This window comes from Dendrobates tinctorius, unplaced genomic scaffold (assembly GCF_039654945.1).
Source record: "Dendrobates tinctorius isolate UK_male_01 unplaced genomic scaffold, ASM3965494v1 ptg000011l, whole genome shotgun sequence".
Taxonomy (NCBI): Eukaryota; Metazoa; Chordata; class Amphibia; order Anura; family Dendrobatidae; genus Dendrobates; species Dendrobates tinctorius.
The window spans coordinates 72,554,054-72,577,040 of record NW_027361679.1 but is presented as its reverse complement, the minus strand read 5'-3'; the positions used below and the strand labels follow the sequence as shown (position 1 = coordinate 72,577,040).

The window sequence follows — 22,987 nt, the reverse complement described above, 5'->3', positions numbered from 1 at the left end:
TGCTCGAGTGCTGACCGAGTGTCTTTGGCGTGCTCGAATAATATGTTCTAATCCCAGTGGCGGCTGAGACTCGACAGCTATTTAACAGCCACAACACATGCAAGAATTGCCTAACAAACAGGCAATCCAAGCACGTGTTGCATCTGTTGAACAGCCGTGAAACATGCAGGTGCGGGAACTCGAACATATTTTTCGAGTACGCGAAAAACACTTGGTCAGCACACGAGCATGCACCGAATCACTAGTTCTGACCAAAGTTGCCAGGTAGTTTTAGCCTAAGGCCGGGGCCAGACTTTTGAGTCTCTCGCATCAATACCCGGGCACTGCCACCGGCACTCGGGACCGGAGTGTACGGCTGCATAGAAATACATGCAGCCGCACACTCCGGTCCTAGTGCCGGCGGCAATGCTGGCTATTGATTCGAGAGACTCGCGCGAGTTTCTCGCATCACACTTGCAAGTGTGACCCCGGCCTAAGTGTGGAAAACATGAACAGTATTTATGAAAAAATATTCTAAGTATTTTACCAAGATGCTGTATCAAGAAAAGTTTCATTGCTAACAATCTTTGTTTCAAGATTCATGCTTAAAAGGTATGTGCATACAGTGCTTTATCCAGCACACAGTGTTGGCAGGAAAAACGCTGCATGTATTACACAATTTTTTATGTGTTTTTTATGCATTCAATGGGTAAAAAAAGTTGCAAAAACACTGAAACAATTGACATGCTGCAGATTTGAAAAGTGTATTGATGATCCGTGTGTACAAAATCGCAGTATGCTGTTCTTTGATCTTTATTCTGAATCAGACTTGCCCATTATAAGTCAACTAGCTGAAGAGCCCGGGTATAGTAACTAACTACTGTTAGTTATAACCAATTATAATGATTAAATCTATATATATATATATAAAGCGGGGTGTAGAGCCCCGCCCACTCCACATAGCCACATTCCCTATAATATTCCACATCATCCCGTCAGCCAGAGCCACCGGACTACTACCTCTAATATCCCACATCATCCCGTCAGCCTGAGTGGATTTGTCCTGACTTCCATACCAATGATCCCTTTAATAAAACCTGGGGTGACAATCAGAGCGCTGAGGGATTTACCCTAACTTCCATAACGGAGATCCATTTAAGAGAGGCCTGGGGTCAGTACCAAAGCGCAGAGTGGATTTGCCCTCACTTCCATACCGATCATCCCTTTAAGAGAGACTGGGATCAGAACCAGAGCGCTGAGTGGATTTGCCATGACTTGCATACCAATGATCCCTTTAAAAGAACCCTGGTGTCAGAATCAGATCGTTGAGGTATTTGCCCTAACTTCCATATAGGAGATCCCTTTAAGAGAGCCTGGGGTCAGAACCAAAGCGCTGGATGGATTTGCCCTGACTTTCATACCAGAGATCCCTTTAAGAAAGGCCTGGGGTCAGTACCAAAGCGCAGAGTGGTTTTGCCCTAACTTCCATACCAATGATCCCTTTAAGAGACCCTGGGGTCAGAACACAGAGCTGAGTGGAACGGTCTTAGCTTCCTTACCAGGGATCCCTTTAAGAGAGGCCTGGGGTCAAAACCAAAGCCCTGGATGGATCTGCTCTGACTTCCATACCAATGATCCCTTTAAGAGGGAAGATGTGCCTACGGGATCAAGGATGTGTGATGGGGATATGGGCAGGGAGGGGGGGATTCATTTCTGTCATGTGCTCTCTGCTCCTTTCAGGTGGGCAGACAATGGCTGGGAGCTTATGTTCCCGAAGATGCTAGATTTCTCCCACCATGTCAGTGTCTGCTGAGGTGTTGTCAAGTGGGAAAACTTGCTCATAGCAACCAATTACACAGCTCAGCTACTTTTAACCTGCTCTGGTGAAATGAGAGATGCTTAGTGATTGGTTGCAAGGAAGACTGTTGCTCATAGCAACCAATCACAGCTCAGCTTCTTTTGAACAGCTCTGGTAAAATGAAAGATGCTTCGTGATTGGTTGTTGATACACACACATACATACATATTGTACATTCACTTTCATATAAAGAGATGGTGAGTTAAAAACAGATCACATATGGGTTATCATGTGCATGTCATGTGTTTTTAACAGATATATTACAATTATAAAGCTAGGAAACGCTATATGTCCTTTATTATTTATTAAATTCTGCATGTAAAAAAGTATGTACAAAATGGATGCATGGATTGCTTGAGAAAGGTCCGTGCTGTTAGGACCGAACCGTCGCCTTTTTGGGCCATTATGGGCTTAATAAATTAGCTCTCTTTTCCACAAGAAACAGTGTGCTGTTCTGATCTTTGACTTACTGGATTGCATATGGACATAAAAAACGGACATGATGATGATGGCATAATATGATTTTACGGATGAGAAATCATCAAATTTGTTTTTCTATAAAAACGTACAATTTTGCATACGTTCGTCTGCTTCCAGCCTTATCGCTTGTGCAGACATTCAGAAATTTCTGTCCGATCTCGGACCACAATGCACGGACTGGCTGTGCGTCTCCTGACCTGAGCAGGACAGCCTCATAGAAATATTTAAGCTGCCATGCTCCGGTTGGGAGACCCATAACCCGTCCATGAATTAGCAGATTGATTTGCACGGACATCCGAATAAGACCTTAGATTCACAACACTTGCTAAAAATAAAAGGCAAAATGTGCAGATAACATGCATGTTGCTTATGTTGTATATATCAAGATGGACATAGCTTAAAAAAAAAATCATCAGAACTGAAGCGGCCAAATTCAGAGAGCACCTATTCTGATGGGTAACATTGTATCACACCCCTGGAGGCTGCACCAGGGGAGATGGTAATGGTTGGAGCTGGGCTCCTTCTTTCTATTGTCACTTGCAGGTTCTCCTCCCTTACACACACTGATCCAGGAAGTAACATGTCCTTCCTGCTCCCTGACTTCAGACAAGTGCTGCACCCTGAATATTGCCCACAAAGCTTTGATCCTGATTCCACCTGAAAGCTAAGGCTCTAAGAAAATGCTTCCTCCAGATAAATCACTACTCACAGTCCATTGTGGGGTCTTCTGTTTCTCTATGTTGCCACTGGAGCTGTCCCCCAGCACTTCAGAATCATGGAGAAAGTGCATTCACAATGAACACCCGACCGTCCAGTCCGAGGTCCCTTTATTATTGCCCAGTCCAGCCTCTGGGCATGTGCCTTACACCGGCCTCCGTCCTGCCTTGACACAGACTATTCATAAAAGACGTCTCCGAAGCTGCGCTGCTCAGTAAAAGCTTTCCTGATGTCAGCTGCACGACTCAAGCCTTTCGCTTTTGTTTAGATCCGTGCTGAACTGAAATAGGATAGCTACAATAATCTGTGTTCCCTGGTGTCTTATCAGTTCTCTCTCTGCACCTGCCCCAAATAAGATGACAACATTCTTAGCATTGAAATGGTATTAAGTCACTTATATAGCACCATTAAATTCTGCAGCACTTTACAGACATTATCATCACTGTCCCCATTAAGGCTCACAATCTAGGTTTCCTATCAGTATGTCTTTGTAGTGTGGGAGGAAACCAGAGAACCCGGAGGAATCCCACACAAATATGGGGAGAACATACAAACTCGTTGCAGGTTTGCACCCAAGAGCCCAACGCTGCAAAGCAGCAGTGCTGAACAATGAGCCACCGTGCTGCTCTGGATATTACTGCAAGAGTAGTAAGAATATCGGCTAAAGAGTCACTCACTGGTGCGCAAAAGTATGTACGACAGATGAAACACGAAGCTGAGGAAAATATGGTGCTTTCAGCAGTAACTAAGTTCTTATCCACAATCTTTTATATCTTATCTTTTGCCAAAGAGGCTCTTGAGCATACACATAAGCATAGCAGTTCATTGTCAGGGACAAAAAAGACCTAGGTCCATCAAGTTCAACTTTTCTCCACCAATTATACATTTTTGTCACTAAATTATCTATAATCCACAATGTTGTGTGTGCTGAGGAAATAATGCAGCTGTCTTTGGCTGTGAAACAATCCCATATCATCAGGCTTCCTCCACCAAACTTGACAGTTCCTCCAATTTCTCGATCCGTTCGCCCCTTTTCCCCTTGTTTCTTCCAGACCCATTTGCACCCATCAGAGCCTGGTATATTCTTTTTCGCCTCATAGCTCCAAATCACCTGTCTCCTATCTACTGTCCACTTTTTGTGCATTTTTGCAAATTTGAGCCGACGCTTCTTATGACAATATTGAAGTCAAGGTTTCTTCACCTTTTTTTCAGGCCACCATTCCAGACTTATGTACCATGGACGTCTGTGATCTTACTATTACAAAGTATACAAGCCACCTCCACTTCCATATTTGTCACACCAGAACTGATAGACCTTATGGTGAGCTGACTTGTTGACTCTGATATTTTGCCTGGACCTCCACCTCTTGGATTTTGAATGGATGGACTGATTTAATTTTGCATTCTTCCAATTGTCATTGCATTCCCATGAGGCAATTTGGAAATTTTCTTGGCCGAGAGACCACTATTGATGACTTGGATGATGCTGTTTTTCTTTTCTTGGGAAATCTTCTTCATGGCTACTCCTACATTCGAACCAGTGACCTTTCGCTTGACAATCAACCTAAATAAACACTGAACTATTAGGGAATGTGAGAACACGTTGCAATTTGAAATATACAGGAAGAAAAAGTTTTTTTCCACCACACAGTGCAAAACAGTAACAATGCTGTGACATGACAAGTATCTGCATAACTAATCATATGCTACATATTTTCAAGTCAGATTTGTGTATGAGATAGCAAAGATGATTGTCTATAAAATGATGACAGCCTCACGTTCGACGCAATAGTGGATGGTGAGATATGGAACCTGAAAGTCAAAAGTTCAAAACATTGTTATCCTTTTGCTCGTCAGTCTATTTTCTCTTATCTAATGCTGTTTTAGCCCCTTAAGGACCAAGCCACTTTGTACGTTAATGATCGAGCCTCATTTTTTAAATCTGACCACTTTAATAGATCCCAGTGATTCTGACATTGTTTTCTCGTGACATATTGTACTTCATAATAGTGATAAAATTTGTTTGATGTGACTAGCGTTTTTTTGTGGAAATAATGGAAAATGTGTGAAAATTTTGATAATTTCACAATTTTCTTATAAATTTGTTTTATTAAAGGGTTTTTTTTACATAAAGGGGAGATAAAAAAAAAGGAAGGGGAAAGGAAGACAAAATGAAACAGTTTTTCAAATTATCTAAAGGGATAAAGGGAAATATAAGGGGGAAAAGAAAAAGGAAGGAGGAAAAGGAAAGAAAAAGAGAGGAAAAATTTTACTTTAGCCCCAATTTTTTTATTTTCACAATGATAACAGGAGAAAATGAACAGTACAATTTTTTGTGCAATTTCTCCTGAGTGTGCCAATACCTGATATGTGGTTGAAAACTACTTTTGAGATACAGTACAAAGCTCAGAAGGGATTTCAGTCTGGGGTTCAGATTTTGCTGGAATGGTTTGAGGGTGCCAAGTCACATTGGCAGAGCCCTGGAGGTGCCAGAACAGCAGAACCCCCCATAAGTGACATCATTTTCAAAACTACACTTCTCAATGAATTCATCTAGGGGTGCAGTGAGCATGTTGTCACTACATGTGCCTCATAGACATTTTTACCATTGGGTGGTGAAGAAAATAGTTACATTTTTACAGCTCAAATGTTGTTTTAGCCCCAAATTTTTATTTTTTACAAAGACTAATAAGAAAAAATATATCTCTTAGTTAGTTGTGCAGTTGCTACTGATTGCACCAAGACCCTACATGTAATTGGGAACTACTTTTGAGGCATAGTGGAAAGCTCAGAAGGATAGGAATGCCATAATTTTACTGTTATGGTTTGCGAGTGCCATGACCCACTGGAAGAGCCCCTGAGGTGCCAGAACAGCAAAATCCCCCTCCCAATTGACTCCATTTACGAAAGACATTTCTCAATGAATTCATCTAAGGGTGCAGTGATTATATTGAAACCATGGGTGTATCACTGAATTTTATACCATTTACCCATTGGGCAGTGGAGAAAAAAATAATTAATATTTTTCTACAAAAATGTTGTTTTAGCACCAGATTTTACATTTTTTCCATGGGGAAATGGGTAAAAATGGCACCAAAATTTGTCACACAATTTCTGCTGAACATTGAAATACCCCATATATGGCTGTACAGTACTGCTTAGCCACATGGCGAGACTCGGGAGAGCCATTTGCCTCCTGGAGTACAGATTTACCTAGAATAGTTTGCGGACTCCATATACAGAGTCCCCAAAAAGGCAAAATACCCCCCTCAACTGACCACATTTTGGAAATTATACCCCTGCCAAATATGTGGACGATAAATGTGGTTTAGGCACACTGAGAAGCTCAGAAGGGAAAGGGACATTTAGATTTGGGAGTGCAGAATTTGGTATATATATTTTCTTTTTTGGGGGGGGGGCAAGGAGCCATTTCACTTTTCCAGAGCCTTTGCACTACCAGTAACGTGGAAGACCCTTATATTTTCGTTAACAGATGACGAACCAACCTGAATGAGGGCTTGCTTTTTTGGGGGATTGAGTTGAAGCTTTTATTGGGAACATTTTGCATAACATTTGGGAGCACATTTATTCTGCGCTCTAGACTGAGCACTTACATAGTGGTTTCCATATAAATCTCTGAATGACGTGATTCAGATGAAACCACAGAGGGATTTGTTCACTATAAGGCCTGTTTCATACCTCCGTCATCGGCGGTCAGTTGAAATCCGTCAAAGGTTGAAACCAGCTGATCCGTGACGGACGGATGTTAGCGGAGCACGTAGTATGAAGGATCCGCGGGAGAAGCGATGCGGCATAATTTAAAGCGACTGCGGCGGCTGCGATTTGGATGTAGATCGCGGCCGGGATTTGGAGCGAGATCGCGTGAGTAGGAGCGCGAACGCGGGAGGGACGGGTGAGTTGGAGCGCGATCGCGGGAGCCAGAGCAGTGCGATCGCGGGAGCTGGAGCGCGATCGGGAGAGGGATGCGAGAGTTGGTGCGAGATCGCGTGAGGTGGAGAGCGATCTCGCGTGAGTAGGAGCGTGATTGCGGGAGGGACGGGTGAGTTGGAGCGCGATCGCGGGAGCTGGAGAGAGAGAGATTTTTGCAGCTCCCGGAGCGGCATTTATGGGTTAATGCATCAAAAATTACACATATGTGGTATCACCAAATTCAGAAAAGTCAGATCTATCAAAATATAAAAACAATGAACCTGATCAGTAAACACTGAAAAATTCAAGAACGCCAAAATGACACAAAAAAGCTGTAACAAGCAAATAAAAAGTCACATCTATTTGAAAATGGTACTAATAAAAACATCTCACATTTAAAAAAATAAGCCATCACACAGCTCCATCGGCAGAAAAATAAAAATGTTACGGGTCACGGAAAATGGTAAGGGTACCGTTACACCTAGCGATGGACCAGCGATCCCGACCAGCGATATGACGCGGTCAGGATAGCTGGTACATCGCTAAGTGGTCGCTAGTGAGCTGCCACACAGGCAGATCTCACCAGCGACATCGCTGGGGACGGGGATCGCTACTTACCTGTCAGACGCGGCGATCCTGCGTCCTCCAGCCCGGCTCCACGCGTCGCTCGTTGTCACAGCAGGAAGCGCCGCAGGAAGTGGCCGACGAGGAATGATCCAGCAGCTTCTCGCGCGATCAGCGATAACCAGCGGGGGAGCCGGTCGGAGGTAAGTATCACATGCAGCGATATCGCTAGCAATATCGCTGCAATGTCACAAAATCGGTGACTTTACAGCGATATTGCTAGCGATATTGCAGTGTGTAACGGGGGCTTAACACAACCAAAATTTTTTTTTGTAAACTTCTGATTTTTTTTAATTACTAAAATAATTAAAAAACTGGACATGTTGGGTATTGTCGTAATCTTATTGATGAGGAGAATCATATTGCACGGTCATTTTTACCAGAAATTGTACACCGTAAAAGCAATTCCCCCAAAAAAGTGTCAGAATTGCCATTTTTTTCACAATTTTACCCCATTTGGATTTTTTTTCTCCAATTTTCCAGTACACTATGTGGTAAAATGAATGATGTCATTCAAAAGTACAATGTGTCAGCAAAAAAACAAGCTTTCATGTCAATGTGGACAGAAAAATAAATGAGTTATGGCTCTGGAAAGAAGGGAAGGAAAAAACTGCAAAGCAAAAACAGAAATTGGCCACGGCCCAAAGGTCTTAAACCAGAAATATGAAAAGCCATGAAGGAATTACCGATATTCTGTGAGTTCTATTTACCACTAGTCTTTACCACTAAATAAAATAAAATACTCAAATGTAACAGTTCTGATGGACCAAGAAATGGCAATAGAGGGAGAAAGCTATCTGAATATCATTACTAGTTGATATAAAAATTTGTGATTATGGAATCTTTCGCTACAGAAGATGGAACATTTGTACCCCAGGTGTCCAGCTTCTCCCATTTTTGTGTTCAGCAGATGGCCTGGGAATAAGAGATGTCTTCACATATGGCCAGCTTTAAAGTGAAGACATCCCATTTCATATCAGCACGTGTAAATTACCTAATTTTCTGCTTTTGTCTGTTTATTTATTCTGTTAATTGCCGTTCTTTCTCTTTTTTTGTCATCAGTTGTAAAATGCACAGAATGTGTTGACACACAACAAGCATGGGTTATTATTATTACTTTGTGTGATAGAACATAGAAATAACCAGAAGGTCCGGACAAGAACTTTACAACTTCCTGTCCAAATAAATATCGCAAATGAGGACAAATAATACATTTGTGTTATAGGTACCATTGGTATTACTGTAGACCGCAACATTATTTTATACATACTTTTCAGAAGAGACCTTTATGCATGAAAAACAGCATCTGAATCCACACTGATGTACAGAAGCAGAATGCTGAACTTTTCCAGATTTCCCATGACTCCTGCTTCTATTGCTATGTACTGCAGCCTATAAGGACTAAAACCAAATGTACGCAGAATTTCTATAGATGCAGTTGCTTAAAAATCTTGTATAACTCATCGAATGCACTTCATGTTTCATATTATTTCCAAGAAATAGTATGTTTTTTGATGATGTATGGTAAAATATGCTGCTTTACAAATGACCAGAATTATCAGAATTTGTGGACTTTGACCAGCCAATGTAGCCTAGACCAATTTAAAAGCAGGGGCGTTACCAGTTCAAAAATTAAAACTAGTATATTATATACATGAAAGGTTCTAAAATGTTCTTATATAGCATCTGACCATCTAATATATTGTAAGTAGTCAGCTTATTTCAGCTAAATTCGCAGGATCGGCTAACAATCGTCTTATATGTATGGAGATGTTAACAAGTTCAGGATTGGGCTATTCTGCCTCATTCCTGACTAGACACATTTTTGTTTTTTTGTACTTCTAGTTTAAATAACTATAAGCTTTTTAATCGTTCAGATATTCAAATACCTTTTGCATCTCTTTATGATACCCGGTGTAAAAGGCCAAATTAACCCCTGTCCAGATTAATCCCAGGTACAGTATGGCCCAGGAAAGAGTATACCCCGGAAGATAAATTGTGCTTGGCCAAACTATACCTGGGGGTGTTAAATTGCCTAGACCAAACTATAGCCCTCCAGGCTACAATATACCCATTTTTTGAGCGCTTGTAAATGAGATAGATTTTACATGCCATTTTTTAATAACTTAAACTTGACTTACAAGTAGTGGGAATATTGTTAATCACATGATGAAGACTGATCTTACAATGCATTGTGGCTGGTAATGGACAACAGTCATTACATCTGAGATTACACTGTTGTCCATTAAGATAAGTGCTTTTACCTTAGAATGCAATTGTAACTTGACCTTATCATTTAACTGGATTTCTCACCGTCTCTGGTTGTAAAGTGTGTGGATCTCTTCCTATCATCCTCAGTAGAGTTGAGCGACTTTTGGTTTTTTAGGGTCGAGTTTCGTTTCGAGCAAGATCGGCCGATTATAGGGAAAAGTCGGGGTCGTCCCGAAACACGAAACCCAATGTAAGTCAATGGGGAATAAAAGTCGGCAGTGAGAGGAGGACAGGAAACACACCTACAGTGCCCATTTGAATGCCAAAAGCATCAATTCTTCTTACTTAAGCTTGTCAACCTTAATTAACTTCATAATACAAGTTACGCACTGAAAAATGGGGGTTATTTGGCTAAAGTTGTGGGGGGGTAGGGCTGGCTCCAGGTTTTCATGTGCCCTGGGCGAAAGAGCGCCCCTTTAACACATACCACAGCTCATCATGCTCCGATACGGCAGAGAAATAGCGGTATAGTACAATGAAAAATACTTCACTTTTTACATCTCATGACGAGGCCCATCTATTTCTCCATACAGAATCATTGGTCCCATATAATGTTTGAAACAGTATATGATGAGCTCCACATAATGCTACAGTATATGTTGGTCCCCATGGATGAAGCTCCACTGTCTTATGGGCCCAAATAATGCTCCAAACATAATGGGCCCCATTTCTAATGCTCTAGTGTATAATGGGCCCTGTAAATGCTGCTCCAGTGTCTGATGTCCACCTTTGGAATGTTCCAGTGTATGGTGGGCCCCATCTATCATTCTCCAGAGTATAGTGCTCCCCAAAAATTGCTGTCCCAACATTGAAAACAATCAAATAAGTCTCCTCGCTAGGGAATCCCTGTACTAGTCTGGACTCCTCGTCGTCCCCATCTTCCATCTAACTGCACAGTATTTCAACCTTGCAAGTGCTGTGATCCTGAGCAAGCAGGGGGGGCCCACTCGTTGGCGACGGCACTGGCACAGGGCCCCTGATAGTACGGTGGTGTGTCTGATGGCGGGTGGGCCGAACCTGCACTTTCATCTGCAGCTTCCTCTTTGTCACCGTGTAAGATGGAACTGTATATGGGAAGGGTAACCTGAGTTTCATCAGGGTCAGATTCAGGCCGTGTAGCGTGCGAGGGGAATGTAGTGGTCTGGGTCAATGTACCAGCAGATTCATCGAGCAGTGGCTGGGCATCAGTGCACTTGTGTCGCCCCCAGGAGTACGGTCGCCACAGTGGCATTACCTTCCTCCTAGGGAGTGTGATGTCATGCTTGGGAGCAACGAAGGATCTCTCTAGCAGGTTAACTGATTGGGCGGCGTTATTCCCACGAGTCATGACCCTCCAAACAGCGTTCATGAAGTCAAAGTGTTTGTTTTACGTGGGCAGTATGGTTGCAAAGCTGAACCTTAAAGGAATGTCCAGAAGGGCACCACCAGGAGTGGAGCCTACGGTTAAATTCGACTCCACCTGGGAAACCTCAACCATGCCAGCTACAGAAAAGATGCACACATTGCAAGCTTAATTCCGTTAACGAACGAGACTCCGTCATGCCACGTGGTACGAGTCCGGCTTACTAGAGGGACACGTGAGGCTCTGGCACATGAGATTGGCCAATAACTGGTGTGTCATGCCCTTACATGTCCGTGGCTGCATGTGCGCTACACTGAAAAGGCCAGCGTTTGTCGCTTACAGGTGCAGATAACCCGCTGAACAACGTTAGTGATGGGGATCACTGATTACAATTATTACCCGCGAACGATGATTTCCCAGTAAGTGCAGGTCAACCGCAGTTCCGGAATTAGGCCTAACCGTCATTCCTGAAAAAATGAAAAACTTACGTGTGCAAACCACAGGTGCTGTAGCTTGCTTAACAGCTCGCCAGCCGTTCTCACGCCCAGTATGGATTACACGTGATTGCACAAAGGTGAGAAAGGGTACCGTATCCCCGGATAACATGTATGGATAGCGTACACATTCAAAATATATGTCAATACATCAGGAGGCAGGCTCAGACGGTGTTAGGCCCAGTATGGCTTGCACGTGATTGCACAAAGGTGAGAAAGGGTACCGTATCCCCGGATAACATGTATGGATAGCGTACACATTCAAAATATATGTCTATACATCAGGAGGCAGGCTCAGACGGTGTTAGGCCCAGTATGGCTTGCACGTGATTGCACAAAGGTGAGAAAGGTTACCGTATCCCCGGATAACATGTATGGATAGCGTACACATTCAAAATATATGTCTATACATCAGGAGGCAGGCTCAGACGGTGTCAGGCCCAGTATGGCTTGCACGTGATTGCACAAAGGTGAGAAAGGGTACCGTATCCCTGGATAACATGTATGGATAGCGTACACATTCAAAATATATGTCTATACATCAGGAGGCAGGTTCAGACGGTGTTAGGCCCAGTATGGATTGCACGTGATTGCACAAAGGTGAGAAAGGGTACCGTATCCCCGGATAACATGTATGGATAGCGTACACATTCAAAATATATGTCTATACATCAGGAGGCAGGCTCAGATGGTGTCAGGCACAGTACGGCTTGCACGTGATTGCACAAAGGTGAGAAAGGGTACCGTATCCCCGGATAACATGTATGGATAGCGTACACATTCAAAATATGTCTATACATCAGGAGGCAGGCTCAGACGGTGTTAGGCCCAGTATGGCTTGCACGTGATTGCACAAAGGTGAGAAAGGGTACCGTATCCCCGGATAACATGTATGGATAGCGTACACATTCAAAATATATGTCTATACATCAGGAGGCAGGCTCAGACGGTGTTAGGCCCAGTATGGCTTGCACGTGATTGCACAAAGGTGAGAAAGGGTACCGTATCCCCGGATAACATGTATGGATAGCGTACACATTCAAAAGATATGTCTATACATCAGGAGGCAGGCTCAGACGGTGTCACGCCCATTATGGCTTGCACGTGATTGCACAAAGGTGAGAAAGGGTACCGTATCCCCGGATAACATGTATGGATAGCATACACATTCAAAATATATGTCTATACATCAGGAGGCAGGCTCAGACGGTGTTAGGCCCAGTATGGATTGCACATGATTGCATGATTGCACAAAGGTGAGAAAGGGTACCGTATCCCCGGTTAACATGTATGGATAGCGTACACATTCAAAATATATGTCTATACATCAGGAGGCAGGCTCAGACGGTGTTAGGCCCAGTATGGATTGCACGTGATTGCACAAAGGTGAGAAAGGGTACCGTATCCCCGGATAACATGTATGGATAGCGTACACATTCAAAATATATGTCTATACATCAGGAGGCAGGCTCAGACGGTGTCAGGCACAGTATGGATTTGACGGCCCAGACTACACAGCGGAGGAGCAGGGAGAGGTAAAGATTGCAAATGCTGGGGCCCTGCCCAAGCAAGGGGGGGCCCACTCGTGGGCGTCGGTACTGGCACTGTGCCCCTCATAGTACGGCGGTGTGTCTGACGGCGGGTGTGCACCACCACCGTCAGAGACACTTGATTGCACTATGAGGGACCCTGTGCCAGTGCCCGCGCCCAAGAGTCGGCCTACCCACCTGTCCAGGGCAACGGCACTCGCACAGTGTCGTGCGCTAGGTGGTGACCCCGGCCATGGGGGGGGAGGCAGCACAGTTAGGGAGTTTTAGAAAGTGGCATATGTTGATGTTGGACATTCAGCTGATGCAAAAGGCGAAATAGGTCAAGTCCCAGGAAGAGGTGGACCAAAGCAAGCCATTTTTCTGTCACCCTATGTGTCATCAGGGGAAGGTGGGACAAAATCCTTGGAAACCCATGCATGGTTCATTTTAATGAAGGTTAGATCATCCACATTTTGGGTTGACAGACGGGTCCTTTTTTCTGTCAGGATTGATCCAGCTGCACTGAAGACTCTTTCCGATAGCACACTTGCAGCTGGGCAAGCGAGCTCCTGTAAGGCATATTGTGCCAATTCAGGCCAGGTGTCCAGTTTAGCGGCCCAATAGTCAAAGGGGAATGACCTGTGTGGGAGAACATCGATATGGGAGGAAAAGTAGTTTGTAACCAGAGTTGACAACTGCTGTCTCCTGTCACTTTCCATCGATGCAGTATTACCAGTTGTGTGAGCGGTACTTGAAAAATCAGTCCACAACATTGTCATGAAACCCCTGTCTCCAACGCCACTTCTGCTGTGTGCACCATGAACACCTCTGCCAAGCTGCCCCCAGCCCGTACGGCTCGTGTGAGAACCATCACCGCTGCTGTGTGCTGGGAATGCCTCAAGCAACCGATTTACCAGAGTTGCTTGTTTATTAGCCAATATTAGGTCAAGGTTCTCCTGTGGCATGATGTTTTGTAATTTGCTTTTATAGCGTGGATCCAGGATGCTGGCCAACCAGTAGTCGTCATCGTTCATCATTTTGGCAATGCGGGGGTCCCTTTTTAGGATCTGCAAGGCATAATCTGACATGTGGGCCAATGTTCCCGGTGTCAATGATGCACTGCAAGTGCTGGTTGGAGGAGCACTTTCTGGCAAATCCACATCCCTCCAGTCACGCACAAACCCTGTACCAGACCTTGCCACGCCAACATTTTCACTTGCACCACGAGATGCATCCTCCTCCCCTAAGTAATCATCCCCATCATCATCCTCCTCCTCCTCTTCTTCCTCCACCTCGTCCAGGAGAGGTCCCTGAGCAGACAATGGCTGAATGTCATCAAGGATTCCCTCCTCCTCTTCCTCCTCATCAACATTGGCTGCAGACGCCTGCTCCTTAAGGTGCGTTAAAGTTTGCATGAGCAAACGCATAAGTGGGATGCTCATGCTTAGGATGGCGTCGTCTGCGCTTACCAGCCGTGTGCATTCCTCAAAACACTGAAGGACTTTACAGAGGTCTTTCAGCTTCGACCACTGCACACCTGTCAACTCCATGTCTGCTCTCAAAGTGCATGGCCGTGTATCCTCCCACAAATGCATTATGGCCTGCCTCTGCTCGCACAGCCGCTCCACCATGTGCAGGGTGGAGTTCCACCTTGTTGCAATGTCGATAATGAGGCGGTGATTGGGAAGGTGGAGCAATCGCTACAGCTTCTGCATACGAACGGAGTGTACAGGCGACCGGCGGATGTGTGCGCACAGTCTTCGCACCTTCTGGAGCAGGGCTGTTATCTCCGGATAATTTTTGAGGAAGCACTGCACCACCAGGTTCAAGGTGTGAGCCAAGCAAGGTATGTGGCTGAGTTTTGAAAGGGCTATGACTGCCACAAAATTACGGCCGTTATCACTAACTACCTTGCCTGCCTCAAGATGTACACTGCCCAGCCATGACTCAGTTTGTCGCTTCAAGTACTCGGCCAGCACCTCGGCGGTGTGTCTGTCGCCCAAACACATCATCTGCAACACAGCCTGCTGATGCTTTCCACTAGCTGCTCGATAGGGGGACACCTCGTGTGCAACAGTGGCAGCTGCAGATGGAGTGCTCGTACGACTGCGCTCTGTGGACGAGCTTTCGCTTCTGGAGGAGGAGGAGGAGGGTCGAACGCCTACAGCCAACTGTTTCCTATACCGTGGGCTAGGCAGCACTGTCCCACCACCGCTGTCCCCTGTGGACCCTGCATCCACCACATTAACCCAGTGCGCAGTGATGGACACGTAACGGCCCTGGCCATGCCGACTGGACCATGCATCAGTTGTGAGGTGCACCTTTCCACTCACTTACTGCTTGAGTGCATGGACAATGCGGTCTTTTACATGATGGTGGAGGGCTGGGATGGCTTTGCGAGAGAAGAAGTGGCGACTGGGTAGGTCATAGCGTGGTACTGCATAGGCCATGAGTTCGCGGAAAGCTGCGCTTTCCACCAACCGATAGGGCATCATCTCAAACGAGATTAGTTTGGCAATGTGGGCGTTCAAACCCAGTGTACGCGGATGAGAGACTGAGTACTTTCTTGACCTACTCATAGTGTCTGGGAGGGTGAGCTGGACTTGAGAGCTACATATGGTGGAAGTAGCGGTGGACAGGGCGGACTGAGAGAGCGTTGATGATGGTGATGGAGTTGGTGTTCTTTCTGATGGCCTAGATTCAGTATTTCGTTGATATAACAGTGGGATTCCCTGACTGCTGTGGCCTTGCAACGACACCTCAACATTTGCTGCTGTGCTAACCGGTGGGCTTACAGTGGGGGAAACAATGTAGCGTTGCTGACTACCTTCTTTGTGATCAGTTGCACATGTGGCACTTGAGGTTTGGTGTTGTGTCCACGCTTGCAAGTGCATGGTGGTTAAATGTCTAAGCATGCAACCGGTATTCAAATTTTTCAGATTTTTCCCTCGGCTAAAGGTCTTTGCGCACTTCTTACAGATAACCTTGGCCTGGTCATGAGGATTTTGTTCAAACAAGTGCCACACTGCACTCTTCCTACTTTGGCAGACATTTTGCGGCCTAGCACGCTGTGATCTTTTGACCCTCTGGACAAGCTGTCCAGCAACTCTTTTGATTTTTGGAACCTGTCTTTGGAGTGCTCCGGGCCTGCCAGATAACAGCTGTTGCGATGTCGATGTCTGCTGTGGATGCTCCTCATCTGAGCTATTGGAAGCAGCACCCTCTTCCTCCTATGGATGCCAATCTGGGTCAACAACTGGGTCATCCATCACCTCCTCTTCAATGTCATGTGCACCTTCCTCTGTGTAACCGTGTATGGTGGTATAGTGTGCGGGAAGGGGCACCTGAGTCTCATCAGGGTCAGAATCTGGCTCTGTACACTGCGAGGACAATGTAGTGCTCTGAGTGAATGTACCAGCAGAATCATCTATCAGCGGCTGTGCATCAGTGCACTCCATGTCAGATTCATCTTGGCCTGGGTAATTCACCATTTCACTTGATAATCCAGGCATGGTATGTGAAAACAGCTCCATGGAGTAATCAGTAGTATGGCCTGCGTCATCCTTCAATCTTGGTTGGGGTGAAGGACACAAGGAAAGGTGTGGTTCATGAACATGAGCCTCCAATGACGACTCAGTGCTTTTACTTTTTACAACTTCAGAAGAGGAGGCGATAGAGCTGGAGGCTGAGTCAGCAATGTAAGACAAAACTTTTTCCTGATGCTCTGGCTTTAAAAGCGGTTTGCCAACTCCTAGAAAACTAAGCCTTCAAAGCCTTATGGAGCCAGACGATGACGCAGGCTCAACACCTCCTGCATTTGGTCCTATTTTGCTCTTGCCACTACCATCAGATCCACCACCAACACCATCATTACCAGCTGCCAACCCCCGCCCAATTCCACGGCCTCTTCCACCAGCCTTCCTCATTTTTTGTAGAAATGTAGACAAAATCCAACAAACTATATAGTAATGTAAAACAAGGTACAAGGTGTCTATAGGACAGGGGAGATTTTGAATTTCTGCACACACTTGTGGACACTGGACACTTATGGATTGTGTGAGGCCCACTGAATATCACAGCGCTATGTCACAGGCTAGATGGCACAGGTGTGAAAAAAGTGACTACAGGATAAGGGAGATTTTGAATTTCTGCACACACTAGTGGACACTGGACACTTTTGGATTGTGTGAGGCCCACTGAATATCAGAGCGCTATGTCACAGGCTCGATGGCACAGGTGTGAAAAAAGTGACTACAGGATCACAGAGATTTTGAATTTCTGCACACACTTGTGGACACTGGACACTTATGGATTGTGTGAGGCCCACTGAATATCAGAGCGCTATGTCACAGGCTCGATGGCACAGGTGTGAGAAAAGTGACTACAGGATAAGGGAGATTTTGAATTTCTGCACACACTAGTGGACACTGGACACTTTTGGATTGTGTGAGGCCCACTGAATATCAGAGCGCTATGTCACAGGCTCGATGGCACAGGTGTGAAAAAAGTGACTACAGGATCACAGAGATTTTGAATTTCTGCACACACTAGTGGACACTGGACACTTTTGGATTGTGTGAGGCCCACTGAATATCAGAGCGCTATGTCACAGGCTCGATGGCACAGGTGTGAAAAAAGTGACTACAGGATAGGGGAGATTTTGAATTTCTGCACACACTAGTGGACACTGGACACTTTTGGATTGTGTGAGGCCCACTGAATATCAGAGCGCTATGTCACAGGCAGAAATTGGCTAGTGTATCACAAACTACAAGGTGTAGGTAGAATTGGGCAGAATAGGAATCTCCCTAGAGTGTAGGTCTGTAAGAACGGAACAAGTCCTCCACTTATCCTTCCACAGTGACACACAGATAGCTTCACTGTGGCCGTGATAACAGCCGTTACACGGTACTGAGAGGAGCGTGCACGTACACGGCTGTCCGGTGTACGTAAAATTGTCAAGCTCCGTGTTTTTTAAGTATACGGACTGACACACGCTGTCTCTCTATAGTTTTGAATGTGATCAAACAGCAAATATATTTAACTGTTTGAAAGCTAGACAAAACTAGTAGGTGCAGGTCTGTAAGAACGGAACATGTCCTCGACTTATTCTCACAGAGTGACACACAGATAGCTTCACTGTGGCCGTGATAACAGCCGTTACATGGTACTGAGAGGAGCGTGCACGTACACGGCAGTCCGGTGTACGTAAAATTGTCAAGCTCCGTGTTTTTTAAGTATACGGACTGACACACGCTGTCTGTCTATAGTTTTGAATGTGATCAAACAGCAAATATATTTAACTGTTTGAAAGCTAGACAAAACTAGTAGGTGCAGGTCTGTAAGAACGGAACATGTCCTCGACTTATTCTCACAGAGTGACACACAGATAGCTTCACTGTGGCTGTGATAACAGCCGTTACACGGTACTGTGTGAGGAGCGTACACCGCTGTATGGTGTGAAAAAATGCACGCTCAGTACCTCAGCAGGACAAAAAAAAAAATTGGGATTGCTTTTAAAAAAGCAGTTTGCAATGCAGCTGTCAGGAAGCCTTAGAAGGCAGCCTAACAACCAACACCGCTGATCCACCACAATATAGCCTCCCCTTGCACTGCACACACAGTGACTGGTGTGTTGTACAGGCAAAATCGCTAGCAGCAGAAGCAGTTTTTTTTTCTTCTTCCCTGCCTAACGCTCTCCCTACAGAATCAGCAGCAGCAACCTCTCCCTATGCTAAGATCGGCAGAAGTAAGATGGCGGTCGGCGTGCACGCCCTTTTATAACCCCTGTGACGCCCACCAAAGCAAGCCAATCACTTGCATGCCCTTCTGAAAGATGGTGGTGACCCCTGCCTATGTCATCACGTTGCCCACAGTGTCCGTGCATCCTGATTGACTGAAAAAGAGCGCAAAACAAGCTTTTGAAACGCGACTTTGGCGCGTAAGTCGCCGACCTCGTGGCCGACCTCATCCTAGGGTCGGGTTTCGTTTCATGAAACCCGACTTTGCCAAAAGTCGGTGACTTTTGAAATTTTTCGACCCGTTTCGCTCAACTCTAATCCTCAGACACACAGCTGCTTTTTATGTGTGACTACTGAGAAGTGCGGCAAGATTCTTTACCTCGTTATATCTTTGTGGAAGTCTTATAATTTTACTGATTGAAGTTTATGTAGCTCAAGTAATAAAAGTCTGTGTTCATAGCATTAAGGTTTGAGTCAGTTATCTTCTCACATAACTTACCTGACAAACCTGAATCACCAATGTTGAAAAATTAAGCAATTCTTGTGTATATCACTCAGTGCTGCTGATATCAAGTGGGCTATAATCTGGCATGAGGGCGTATGAAATGGCCTTGGTTAATTCATACCCCAGAGCAGGGTTCCCCAACTCCAGTCCTCAAGGCCCACCAACAGATCATGTTTTCAGGATTTCCTTAGTATTGCTAAGGTGATAATTGCTTCACCTGTGCAATACAAAGGAAATCCTGAAAACGTGATCAGTTGGTGGGCCTTGAGGACTGGAGTTGGGGAACCCTGCCCCAGAGTATAAATTGGCTTAGGCCATAATGTACCCGGGGTATAATCAAGCCTGGGGTATAGTCTGGACTCAGGGTATACTATGGTCTGTTACTCTGGGTCCTAATTTTTAGGTTATTTTCATACTCTCTTTTTATATTTTTTTTTGTTGATATCACATTCACATGTTTTTATTATTCTATTTAACCATAAAAGAATCTTGAAGTATATTTTAAAATTTGTTTCCATAAAAATTATTTTTAGATATTGGCCACTTTTTTTCAGTGGGGTTTGGGCAGGCAACAGCAATTTGGAATGACAGTGGATTTATATACTTATTTATCTTTCTATCTATAGAAAAAAAACTCCTGATATTTGTTTTTGTATTCATTTAGTATTCAAATATTTTTTGCATAAGGTTATTAAAGACCTCTGGGGTCATTTCAACCTTAAATGTTTTTCTTTAATCTGATTACTCCTGTAGCTGGAGCTGATATATTAGCCCCAGTTACAGGGGACATTCAATCTCCTGCCTGCATAGCAAAGCTTACTGGGTCTCCTAAGACCCAACAGCTTCTGCTCCCTACTTACACCCAGCGAACACATGACCACTAGATTAGGGGGAGGCAGCACCGTTAACACTCTTTATTTATGCACACAGAGCACTTATTCAGTGCTGCAAATACATCAATCGGGAAGGCAGAAAGGGAAGAAAACCATCCCTGCCTTGTCCATGGGGAGTCCGCTTTTGTCTGAAAGCTGACTCAGCTCTCCTGCTGCTTCACGATTGTATGTAGCTGTTCCTCTATGCTGTCACATTTTAGAACATCACTGCAGAGAACAAAACATGGACCGCCAAGACGTTCTACTGTTAGTGCAATTACGGAGACATTATCAGTGCAGTCACATGAGACAGATAAGGCTGTGTGCACATGGTGAATTTTTTATGCGTTTTTGCGACATTTTTTCCACGCAGAATTGGCCCAAAAACTCTAGGGAATCCTTATGCCTGCAGTCAATGAAAATCTTGAAGTGTTGTGCACATGATCAGTATTTTTCCTTTCAGGATTTTCTGTGTGTTTAAATCCACAGTATGTCAATTCTTTTTTGCCAGAAATTTCTGCAAGCAAATACTCTAAAATCTCACGTGAACACAGTGGTACAGTTATGACCTGCTCAATTGGCGTTTCATTTCGGTCAGAACTGTGGGCATCTACTTTTTCATCTCTGTTACAATGCCTTTTTATCATTGGACAGCGTCATAGAGGGATGAAAGTACAAGTCCACAGAGCTGAAATAAATGAAATGCCCAGTTGAATTATATAATTATAAATGGCAATCATTTTGGAGCCCTATGTCTCAACAATGATGCGGAGAAAATGAAAATGGAAAAAATAATGTTTTTATATCTATGGCTGCTACTCTGTGCAGAAAAGTACAGTTTATAAGCTCAAATGTTGCAAAAAGTCCTCTTTAAGAAGGCATAAGCCCTGAGCAGGCCACTGCTGGTGACAAAGTGTGAGGTGACAGGTCCCTTCTGTTCCAGGATTTGATACCCCTTAGTCTGGTTGTATTATATTGCTTTAATTTTTTAATTCACTTGTGGTTATTACTCTTCCATTGAGTATATTTGTATGGGTGGCACGGTGGCTCAGTGGTTCGAATCCCACCAAGGACAACATCTGCAAGGAGTTTGTATGTTCTCCCCGTGTTTGCGTGGGTTTCCTCCGGGTACTCCGGTTTCCTCCCACATTCTAAAGACATACTGATAGGGAATTTAGATTGTGAGCCCCATCGGCGGGGACAGTGATGATAATGTGTGCAAACTGTAAAGCGCTGCGGAATATGTTAGTGCTATATAAAAATAAAGATGACTATTATTATCATTATTATGTTCTTTCTCACCATCACACTATCTTTAGGGGATTCTCAGTCTTCTTATTTCATACCTGTGGGGGGAAAGTTGTCTAGGACCAGGCACTTAAAGGGAATCTGTCACCCTTTTTTAGCACTATAATCTGCAGCCACCGCCATCAGGGGCTTATCTACAGCATTCTGTAATGCTGTAGATAAGCCCCCCCGATGAAACCTGAAAGATAAGAAAAACACGTTAGGGCCCCGTCACACATAGCGACTCACCAGCGATCCCAACAACGATATCAACGTGTCAGGATCGCTGGTGAGTTGCTACATTATCGCTGGTGAGCTGTCAGACAGCTTCACCAGCGATCAGCACCAGCAATGCCGAGCGCCAGGCGTCGCTGTATACGTTAGTTACTAGCGCGCTGATGCAGGGAGTTGGTAACTATGGTACACATCGGGTTTCTAAGCAGCGCGCGTCACTTAGAGACCCAATGTGTACCTTGGTTACCAGCTCCCTGCATCAGCGTGCTGGTAACTAAGGTACACATCGGGTTTCTAGGCGCTGCGTGCCCCTTAGTAACCCGATGTGTACCTTGGTTACCATCTCCTGCTCGCTGGTCTCCTGCCTGTCACATGCAGCGATGCATGCTGACCAGCGGGAGACCAGCGACCCCAAAAATGTCCAGACCTTTCAACAGCGATCAGTGATACCCTGCAGGGGGGCCGGTCGCTGATCGCTGTCACACACAGCGATCTCGCTGGTGAGATCGCTGTTGCGTCACAAAACTTGTGAATCAGCAGCGATCTCGTTAGCGAGATTGCTATGTGTGACGGGGCTTTAGATTATACTCACCCAGGGGGTTCGGTCTGGTCCAATGGGTGTTGCCGTCCGGTGCCTCCCATCTTCATACAATGCCGTCCTCCTTCTTACTTCTCCCTCGGCTCCTGCGCAGGCATACTTTATCTGCCCTATTGAGGGCAGAGTAAAGTACTGCAGTGCGCAGGTGACGGAAAAGGTCAGTGAGGTCTGGCACCTGCGCACTGCAGTACTTTACTCTGCCTTCAACAGGGCAGATAAAGTACACCTGCGCAGGAGACGAGGGAGAAGCAAGGAGGAGGATGGCATCGTATGAAGATGGGAGGCGACGGACCGGACCGCGACACCCATCGGACCGGACCGAACGCCCTGGGTAAGTATAATCTAACTATTTTTTTCTTATCTTTTAGGTTACATCGGGGGGCTTATCTACAGCATTACAGAATGCTGTAGATAAGCCCCTAATGGCGGTGGCCGTGTGGGAGAGAGGGTCCCTGTCGAGTGTCCGAGTCGGAACCAAGGGGACCGTCACCTGGGTTCCGGGGGAAGCTGTTTCCGGGGACAGAGT

General features: G+C 45.1%; 1 protein-coding gene across 1 annotated transcript in view; it reads right to left on the bottom strand.

Moving 5' to 3' along the window:
* Positions 1-3,213, bottom strand: part of PSD3 (pleckstrin and Sec7 domain containing 3) — a 662,461-nt gene extending 659,248 nt beyond the window's left edge. Inside the window, exon 1 of the mRNA XM_073543269.1 lies at positions 3,027-3,213. Coding sequence (XP_073399370.1) covers positions 3,027-3,107 — 81 coding nt within the window. The 5' untranslated portion in view covers positions 3,108-3,213. The remainder of the gene's footprint in view (positions 1-3,026) is intronic.
* Between the last annotated feature and the right edge of the window lie 19,774 nt (positions 3,214-22,987).